At 35.1% G+C, this 10637-nt stretch overlaps 1 protein-coding gene across 2 annotated transcripts; it reads right to left on the minus strand.

Annotated features, from left to right (window-relative positions):
- Window positions 1–117: 117 nt before the first annotated feature.
- On the minus strand, window positions 118–10637 carry LOC112161787 (major histocompatibility complex class I-related gene protein). Of its 2 annotated transcripts, XM_024297240.1 has the most exons (8): window positions 10625–10637; window positions 7689–7773; window positions 6766–7026; window positions 2510–2788; window positions 1250–1549; window positions 765–860; window positions 397–466; window positions 118–206 (listed from the first exon to the last, which is right to left on the minus strand). In XM_024297240.1, the coding sequence occupies exons 1-7, from the start codon at window positions 10628–10630 to the stop codon at window positions 426–428; spliced, it is 1068 nt and encodes a 355-aa protein (XP_024153008.1). In that variant the 5' UTR covers window positions 10631–10637; the 3' UTR covers window positions 118–206; window positions 397–425. The 2 variants fall into 2 exon arrangements, with proteins under 2 accessions (XP_024153008.1, XP_036070028.1); XM_036214135.1 differs by lacking the exon at window positions 10625–10637 and having other exon boundaries at window positions 7689–8274.

Raw genomic sequence — 10637 nt, forward strand, 5'->3', positions numbered from 1 at the left:
AATAATTTAACCTTTTCTGTTTTTTTTTCTTTGAACTCTGATAATATAGTCCAAACTCCAGTTTAAAAAAATACAAGTAAAAATTTCAAAAATAAATTAATGTTGGTACTTCTTTTGTCAGATTAAATTATATATTTATTTCATAAATACACTGTTAGCACATACTAATATTATAGTTCCTTTCTCTGCAGACTTCATTTGAAAACCTGTGGAGACAAAAATAGGAAAGATAAGATCAAATAAATCCAGTTGTGTCTTCAGACTGACTTTAGCGATATGGTTACAGTTGTCACTGGATGAGAAGTACACCGACAGGTTTCAATACAGGATGACGCAAACACCAACAATCACGGCAAACAGCAGGTTAGAATCAGAGTGAATTTGATGAAAACTCACTGAGTGTAGAGCTGTGTTTGAGTTCAGGCTCAAAGAAGCATTTGCTTTTTCATGTGGAAGTGATCCTCAGCTGTAACAAGAAAAACACAATAACTTTACATCCTGTTCTGAACTCTTAGACAAATGTGTGCATTCAACCGTCCTAACCAAATGAAAAAAAAAAATGCTAAAATCAAACGTTTTATACATTAAACAACAAAACAACGATATAAACTCTAATAAAAAAAACTTGCATTTATCCCAGTCTCGTATACTTCCATTTGACTATGCTCAACATAAATTTAGTTAAATTGAATTTTCATTCATTTCCAGCCACTGATTGAATATTAGAATTGTGCTAGAATTGTACAGACAAAAAAGTGTCTTACCTTTTCTGCGTTTGTAAAGAATGAGCCAGTCGGCAATGACAGCACCAAAAACAACAACTGCAATAACAGAGGAGAGGATCACTTCGTAGTGGCTTGCTGTAAGACACAGAAAAAGAGAAATAAAACAAGATTAAAGAAAAAGATTTTTGTTTTTAAGCAACAGCAATGACATTGACATTAACATTTTTTTATTAAATTGATTTTTTTTAGGTTCTTATATTATGGTAAACAGCATAAACTTATATACATAAGACTCTTCTAGGCCCATACTATATTCTGCATACATGTATATTTGTTATTACATAACTAAACATTTTAACTAAAAAAGCTCTATTGGTAATGAAAAATAAAAAAGACAATTCTTAGTTTAACATGCTTATTTCAGTGGAACTGTTTATTTGATGAGAACTGTGAGCAGTTTCACAGTATATCTAAGTTGCACCAATGCATCTTTTCCACTGTCAAAACATTTTATTTTTCCTTACGTCCGTTGGTCCTGATGTTTGACTCTTTTGCTTTGATGACGATGCTTTCATTGACACCAGAAAACTGAAACACGCATTCGTATCCCTTCTCTTCTGGTGTGTCTGATAAGAGTTTCAGATCAACGCTCATCTGGAAGGTCCCATCATTGTTGGGGAGGATCTCTCCTTTCTCCACTCCTTCATGAATCTCCCTTCCGTCTTTCCTCCAGAACATCACGGCTGTGTTGGGGTAAAAGCCTGTAGCGTGACATCTGACCGGAGAGAAGAAATTCTTCTGGAGGAGAGACACTGATGGAGACTCTGAAAAAAGAAAACATTCATGAAGCTAAATTATAATGATTCTAACCCTCGTTTATTTAGTTATTTTTTGACTAAAATAATAATTTCCAAGGTTAGTTGTGATGGCAACTCACACTTGCCCAGCAGCAAACGGTAACTAGTGCCACTTTAATTTAGAAAAAAACACAACTTTATTTCCTTTTTCTCTTGGCACGAATGCCGGTACTTTGTTGTAACTTGAAGTGTGTGTCACCTAACATCCCATAATAACTGTCAGTAACAAAACAACCAAATGACTTGAAGCATTCAAAGTGCAAAATAATGTATGATCCTATAAATAAATCTGCATACTTTTGGAAGGTCAGAGTCTGGTTCATTTGAATTTGAGGATGAAAGATTTTTACATGTCTATTTTTAGTGTTGCATTGCTTTTTGGCCAAATTAATATTTGTGTTACATGTTTTTGGTCACGGTTTCTGTTTTAGCTATGAAGGGCAGCAATTGTCTCTCATTTCTAATACAATGTTCAAATCGTTCAACAGCTAATTATTTAATAGTTTTATTTTTTGAGAAGAGAAACACAGCTGTGAATCTCTTGTTTTTAACACTACTGCACTTCACTTTGTGAGCTTTGATGAAGCTGAATTTGCCTAAACTATTACTAGCTGTTCACAACAGTCCTCTAATCTGTGTGGACAAGGAACAGGAAACAAATTTAAATACAAAGGACAAAAAATTAATAAAAAACAATTAATAGTAAAAATAACGAATCAAAACATTTAGATGTGGACCTTTGAGTCAAGGGAACTGAATACTTGTTAGTGAGTCATTATTACTAAATAAGGGAACACTGTAAGTTTGGTGAGAAATATGCGGTAAATATGAATAAAAATAGAAAGCAGCACAATAGTGAAGACAAAAAAATAAATCAAGTAAAGTCAAATAAAATTATAAAAAATAATAATAGTTTTTGACAGGTACCTGTTCTCATCAAAGTGCTCTTCCCATAGCTCACATACTTCTTAAGTTGATCTGGACAACCCTGGGACAGATAGTTATTCATCTGTATGGCCCAAGCTTCATCTTTGTCCTTCTTGTGTTTACTGAAGGTGTTAACTGGAGTTGGTTCCATCCAGGTGTTCGTCTTAAGGCCTAAGGCCAGGACGTCCTCTCCATTATGGCCAAACTGCCACTGACCCTTGATGTCTCCAGTCTCCTCATCCCAATCACAGCCGTACATCAGCTGAACGACGTGAACACCTGTAAGACATGAACCTCGATCAGCGCTCAGCTTATTCTGATTTTAATCTCAGTTATAAATATTTAACAAGTGGCAAGTTTCTTACCAAATTAAGTATTTCCTAAAATAGTTTAAAAACCAACCCTACTCATCTTTGGATAGACTTAGATAAGGCTATAAATGTTCAAATCAATTTGTTAGGTCTATCATGTTTTAGCTACATAACTTCTGGATTGTGATTTTTTCAAACATATTCATTTACGTACACCAACCTGGAACAATCCTAATGTCTTTATAAATAAAATTGTGAAACTTTCCAAATCCTTCCCTCACAAACAAAAACTCATCTAGACCACTAAATTGATAAAACGTTTATACCATGTCAGAAACTAAATGAGAAACACGGTCTACATAGTGTTCACATTTTTAAAATACAAACAACCTAAATCTAAACTGAGCAGAAGTCAAAATGATCTGACTCAGGCCAAATTAATATACTTTATTTTTAAAATAGCTCATTCTTAAAAAAAAATCATTAAAAAATCCAAAAACAACTAAATAAGATACTGACTTTAGGAACAAAGTCAGGAATTATCACATCACAAAAAGACAATTTAGTGGCAGGCTCCAAAGGGCAAAATTCTCAGTGGGCATAATCTTTAAAAATTGTCTTCCCCTGTCTACACAAAACCTTACGGTAAATTCAGTCAACCTAAAAATATTCCATTACCTATAATAATGAAAGTATGGATGCCATATCTTGAATCTGTTTGCTAAATGATTTAATAGCTGGAAAACACTAAAGATGCTGAAACCCCCGAATGACTTAATTGCAGAATCCCACTTATTTTTTACAAGCCTTTAGGACTTTAGATGGACACCTCGTGAACCTGCATCCTCGATTCTGATCATGTTTAGATTTTATACAATCAAGGTGGAGGAGGAAGCAAAGCAGAAACCAGCACTTTCGTTGATTTAGTATCAACATCAGATCAAGATTCTTAAATGAGAGGGCAGGTGAGGCAGTTAAGGTGTGGCACTGACGCTGGAGGTCAATCCAGGACAGCAAATGTTTTATCTTTAAGAGATTATTTCTAAACATGTTTATTCTGGAGAAGCGCCGTCAGTCTGATTCTCCTACTTTCCCTGGAACTGTGAAGCCGCCATAACTCTAACCAATCTCTGACATTATAATGCAAATTTTATCTGCCAGCTTCTGGGTGTACACAATCTTCTTTTTGAGTTGTTTGTGTTCACTTTTGATATTTTTTTTTCTCTATCCTCGAAAGATCTTCGAGGCTTAAATGTGCTTCGGATGTGAATGAGAAATCGCTTCTGAAAAAATAACAATAAATGTTATATGTAAAAAAAAAAATAAAGAAAATCCTTATATGTGAAACTGGGGAATTGTAACCGAAAATAGTCTGATTTTAATAAACAAACTTCACAGTTATTTCCTTTCTCTCTGTAAAAGCCATTTAAAATGTTCATGAGTTAAATTAGAACAAAATTAGAAGCAAAAATCATGTGGAAATAGTTAAAGGAAGGCTGAAAATACTTGAAATGCAAATTGAAAGCAATGGTTCTCGACAAAGCTGACCATTCACCTCAGATGTATTGATATAGACACAAAACTAGAAAGAATTAACCAAATGACCTCAAATAGATAAGTAGTTCAGCATGTATAAGTGTACATATTGACTGCCGCTCTGACATTGTTCCAGTCGTATCTAAGGCAAATAATCTGTTTTGTTTAATATTTTATGAACTATAAAACTATAGTCAGATCCAAAGCAGAATTCTCCTGAACGAGTTGAACGTTTTGATCCCAAAATAGCTAAAAATAGCCAAAGATATGAAGAAATTAAAACGTGCCAAAATTACGTGCGCATGCAGGTGAGGTCGGATCTCAATGAAGTGAATCAAAGAAAGTTGCTGAGATGAGGCTCTTCAGGGCGTATTTGCGCTCGGAGCGTCCTCCTCCTCGGAGGCAACAGCTCAGAAGAGCAGCTCTGCTCTTGATCTAAACTCTGGAGTGCAGCAGGGCACCTAAAGCAACCTGAATAAAATTCATATTTTTTTAAATAGTTTTTCTTTTTTTCTTTTTTTTTTTGAATGTTTGGGTTTAGCTGGTATTTCTGGCTTTGGATTAAACAAATGGCTTTCAGCCTTTCAGGAAGTCAAGTCTCTTTCAGGCTTCAGGCAGAACAGACAAGTTTCCTCCAGCAGAGCGGAAAAGAAGCGTGCAAACGCAAAATTAACAACAAAACAAAAGCCTCTTCATCTTGGATTTTCTTTTTTTTACTTGATTTATAAACAATTTACATAACACAATTTATAAAAATCCTTAATATATATATATATATATATATATATATATTATTTTTAAAATAAAAAAAATAACCTTATCAAAAATTGTATTTGTTGTAACTGCCTTCTTTGTCTTGGATCTCAGGAGTTTTTCATTTCCAAGCAACTTGATAATCTCTTTGACAAGACTTTCTGTTTTAGTGCTCCACTCTTGCCGAGTTTCTACCAACTGATTTTCAGCAGCTCAGATCAAACTCAAAGGAGGATTCGAGACAGATTATCTGGTTTTAAAAGGAAAGCAGTTTCATGTTTGTGTAACGCATGGCACCAAAAGGATTTTCTGGATCTGTTTTTCTGTTTCCTGCTTTATTTTTTTATTTTTTTGTAAAGACTTTGCAACCTCTTTCTTAAATTCTCTGCAAACCATTATGGTCTGGTTTTCATAATGATTTTTAAAATAGGTTTCAACCAAACTTACATATATCGTGAGAGAGAAAACTCATCTGTTCTAGTTTCTCTGGCATAAGTGAAATATGATTTAAAAAAAATTACACCCCTTTAATGAAATTCCCTGAGGGGTCCACATCTTAAAAACAAAATTTCTGGATATAATCTTTTGTCAGTTTCTAGAGTCAAAACTAAACTTGGAAGAGCTGAATTCAGCTTCTATGCTCGACAGATCTGGAACAGACTTCCATAGAGCCTTAGATCAGCTGAAATAGGGGTGGGTTAATAAAATTGATCAATCGATTTGAATTGGTTTAAGCTTAATAGACCAATAACCTATTTCTAAAAAAAAAAAAAAAATCAATTTAGCATAGAAAGCTATTGTCCGCTAGCTTGATGCTAACACTCGGTCCACCTAAACATATATTGCTGACTAAATGAACATCACAGGCAGGAATTTTACAACTTCTTCTAAGAAAATATGTTTTTAAAATAACCATTTGTGGTCGAAAACATCATTTTTTCATCATACTGTCTTCTTCTTCCGGAATAAGATGTACTGTTATAGTGCGATCGCCACCTACTGGTCAAATTGAAATGCCCTCCAGGAGAGACAGAACAATGTTTACAATGTTAATGATCTGAACATTTTTGTTAGAACTTCTCCTTTTGAGAATCCATGTAACGCTGTATACTATTAACAATCTTATTATTTCACTTACACATTTAACAGTATGTGAACTGTATCAGAATAATATAAATATATTCAAATCATTAAGTAGATTATTAATGTATTTTTAAACAATTGCATAAATGTGTAAACTCAAAATTGAATTGAATTGAAGAATAGAAAGAATTAGAAAAAGAAAGAAATCAGAATTGAAATGATTTAGGCTCTTATGAATCAAATTGTTTCTGGAAATTATAATCAATACCTAGTCCTAGCTGAAACACTCAGTCAATTTAAATTTAGCTGCATTTGATTTGTTTGAATTCAAATGTTTACATCCACACTGTTTGTATATGCCTGTTCTAAATTCAGTTATTTTTTAACTTTCTTTAAATCTTATTTTAATGATCATACCTTTACTATTTTCTTTGATTACTTTTAATGTTTGATGCAAAGAAATAATTGAGTTTGTGCATTAAATGTGCAATAAACTCCCCTTGCCTAAACTTGCCACTTTAACAGTTTGAAGGTCGAAATAAGTCATAGGATGGGGGACAAGTCATAACTCACCTCCTGTCTGGTTAAAGCGTGGTTTAATAACTGCAACTTTACTTCTGAAGACTTGTTCATCAACAGAGGAGCTCCGCGTGCGCCTCTCCCAGAAATCCGGATCTTCGCTTTGGAGCATCCAGCTCTGCCTGGGCAGCTCCCTTCTGATGTTGCTGTCATAGTAGGAGAAGGGCTGATGGTCCACCAGGACCACCGTCACGAACTCTGGAAACCCCGAAATTCCCCATGATGCCATGTGCAGGTACTGCAGGGAATGCGTGACTGTTGACAAAAATGTTGCTCGATTATAAAACGAAGTTACCCTGAGGGAGGAACAAAGTGTGCTCAACTCTTAATACTTTGATAGTTGTAAAAACTTTGAAACAATGCGTAGCATGATAAAGAGGGATTGGCTTATTAAATAAAAAGTAAAAATAAAATAAAAAAATAAAAACGAAAAGTTCAATTTATTGAGCAGAAATCAAATTTTAAGGTCCACAAAAACACTAAAAACGGTACAATAACTTTTGTAGCCTAAGATATAAGATTTAAATTTATAATAATAGAGAAACTTAAGTGATCGTTGATTAAATTTGGACGATGAAAAATACAAAATAAGACTTTTTAAACAAGAGACCTAATTTCAAATATTATTTGAGAAGCGTATTTATCATTTAAAGCAAAAAAAGAAAAAACAAATCAGAATTTGAGTTATTTTTTTTATTCTCCAGATTGTATTTAGCCCCATTTCTAATTCAAGTCTAGATTTTTAGTTTAATTACAATATTTGTATTCACCTTTAAGGAATTAACTTTAAATTACTTTTTAAAATTGTAATTTAATCTTACATAACTTGCATTAAAAAATAAAAAAAATATGAATGATCCTTTTTTCATGGATAAAGGGTTTTAAATAAATAAAAAGAATACTACAGAATAACTTACCAGCCGCCGCGCTGTTAATTCCGATGAAAATGACGCTCAAAACCTCAAAAATCTTCATTTTATTCCGTGGCATTAATTGTTCCTGAATTGTGAGCGCAGATCATACAGAACAGAAAAAAAGATTTTAAAATTAACAAACCCCCGACTCCGAAAAGTAATTATGTGTCTTTTGAGTTCTGATGAATCCGGTGTCTGTGCGCTCACTGACACCTGTGCCCGCGCGCTCACAGCATCGCCTCTGCGTGCGTTCAACTCCGGCTGCACACGCGCTCAAACAGCACGCGCTTTCACCAAAAAATGAAACAAAACCTGAAAGGTCCGACAAGGCTGAGTCTGATAGGCGGATTCTCTCCAGTTAGACCTCTGTCTCCGCGGTGTTAATGTGTTAATTGTTAGGGACAGGTCACCCAAAGCCTTCGCATTCACAGGAGGGTAACGGTTTGAAATGGTGAAGAAAATACGTTTTATTGAATCATTAAGACACAAAAATGAATTTTGAAAACAGGCCTACAAACACTTGAAGAGTTAGGCACTTGTTGTTGACTGAATGTTGTGTTCTTAAAACCTTTTAAGGCTGAAGGGATCTTTGCTGCAGCTCTAACTGTTATCCTGTTAACTGTTAAAAGAAAAAAGGAATATGCAGAGTCACTAAATTTGTATCTGGAACAACATAATATCTCAGATGTTTTCCACTCGTCTTAAGAAGAATCATTCGAGTGAATTAGCGCTAAGGTCTCCAACAGGGCCGTGCAGAGACATTTGGAGGGGCAGGTGCTCAAAGTTAAAAAAAGGGCACATGGAACAAAAGTTTGAAGCACCGCACAGCACACCTTACAATATATGGTGCTGATTCATGATCTGCCTTTAATTATTATTCATTAGTAAAAATAATAAAAAAAAATTATATGAAATAATGTGTCTTTGCATTTGTACATATTCATTTTTTATATAGCCCATATTTACAAAACACAGATTGCTAGCTTCAAGGAGACAAACTACGATTCAAAATTAACCGACACTGTAACCAAATAACGCTAGATTACTAATCTAAAAATTCACTTTAAAATATCGGATGAAGGGACATTACAACAGTAACCAGAGCAAACGTTAACTGCTCCTAAATCAACCAAATCATCCACATTTTTAGAGGGCCTATATAACGTTAAACTAAATGCTCTAGACTTTGAGCAATGTTTTATTTTTTTTTTAGCATCGTTTTGCATGGTGCTCCCTCCCCCGCCTGCCTATGTGGACGGCAGACACAGCCCAACTAGCCTATCTTGGTGTAGGTATGTGAAAAAAATGTTCAAATTAGGTAGATTGCTGATATTTATATCACTGGAACGGGCTGAAAGAGAACATTCCAAAAGTATAAAGATCATTAAGATAGCTCAAAGACTAAGACAGTTACTACTTTTGTGATCAAAAGTAGGATATAATTGTATTCCTAAATAAATAGCAAAACAGTGATATTTTTGTGACCGGAAACAAAGATTAGAGTCTTTAAATTGTTGTAACTTTCTCATTACTTGTCCAATCCACGAAAGGAGGGTATCGTTGGAAAGTGGATCAAGCGAACTGCAAGAATTAAGTCAATATTAAAGTATTAAATCAATATAAATGTCAATATTATCAAATAGTAGGCGTGTCTGAGATCCCCAGGCGCCTCGCCTGCATCGTCGGCGAGACTAAGCTGCTGCTGGAGGGGACGGAGAAAGGCGCCTGAGATGAAGGTGAACGACAAGACTGTACGAGATCCAGGAGTTAGGGGTTGTCCTTAACATTGTCTGAAAGTTAATATGCCACTCCTCCTAGTATGATTTGTGCTGTTGTGTCTTTTATATTATTTTTTAACATCTTTTAGAGTTAAACAGTTAATAAAATAGCTGCAGGATTCATGCACTGTCCCAAATAAATAAATACAATTAAATCAAAGTTAAGTTTTAGAGACAACAATAACAAATATAACCACAGATTATTTGAAATCTTGTTTATTTTTTCATCAGTGATTCACTACCTTCCAGAAAAAGTAAAAAAATACACCGATGTCCTTCATTTAGCGCCAGTTATTTCACACCAAACTACAAGAACTGTGTGGACTCAGTTTCCCACAATGCATTGTTTTGTAGTCCTCAAGGCGGCACGCACCCAGCACAGTACCTATTTTCTGGCTGCGCTGGCTTAGGAAGGCGCCTTGAAACCTTCGTGACGGCGCACATTTTACGTCAGTGCAAGAAACTAACCAACATGCACCGCAATCTAGGTGATCTTCGCAGCGCCTGGGGATCTCAAACACGCCTATTCATACAGAAATCTGCTGCTGTATGCCTGTACACATTGCTTGCAGCCAATCAGCTTGCTAGATTTGGTCACGTGACCTCCCGTTCCAGCATTCAATTCTTCAACACGGAGGTTTGCGAATTAAAAAAACACTATCTGCAAATTGTTTTTTCTCATGAAAATTACAGGAGATGTAGAATAAATCAACAGTAATCGACTAGTGGAGAAATTAGACGGCAACTAACTCTTTTTTTTTTTTAAGCTGACGAGTGGTTTTGTGAACTGCAATTTTCGGCCGAAAAATGTCCTAGCTTGTACTGCACGGATTAAAAATAATCCAAAAGCAGGTTAAAGAAAAAAATCTGGACTATAATACAAGTAGATGTGCTCGCATGTATACTATTCACTGGTTTAGTTACGCTCGTTCTAAATAGGAGAGTACCCTGCAGCCTCCCGCGCAGGCTGAACAGCAGCTCTGGTAGTAAGTTCCGGCGCCGAAGCTGCACATACGCGCGGTTGCAAAACACACACAGCATGTCCACTTCACTGTCTGTCATTTTCCAAGAATATACCAAACAATTTGCACATTTGTTGCACACTTGAAGGAAGACCGGACAAATGTGGGTTTTGTTTTGATTGCCTTTAGTGAAAAGCTGGAACATGAACACA

This window comes from Oryzias melastigma, linkage group LG11 (genome assembly GCF_002922805.2).
Source record: "Oryzias melastigma strain HK-1 linkage group LG11, ASM292280v2, whole genome shotgun sequence".
NCBI classification, from domain to species: Eukaryota; Metazoa; Chordata; class Actinopteri; order Beloniformes; family Adrianichthyidae; genus Oryzias; species Oryzias melastigma.

What these genes read in the sequence shown, in the direction of transcription:
- LOC112161787 (XM_024297240.1), bottom strand. An exon ending in ACGCTTTAACCAGACAGGAG is followed by an intron (nt 2,789 to 6,765) that starts GTGAGTTATGAC and finishes CATGTCTTACAG; the next exon opens with GTGTTCACGTCGTTCAGCTG. An exon ending in TCTTTACAAACGCAGAAAAG is followed by an intron (nt 467 to 764) that starts GTAAGACACTTT and finishes TTCTTGTTACAG; the next exon opens with CTGAGGATCACTTCCACATG.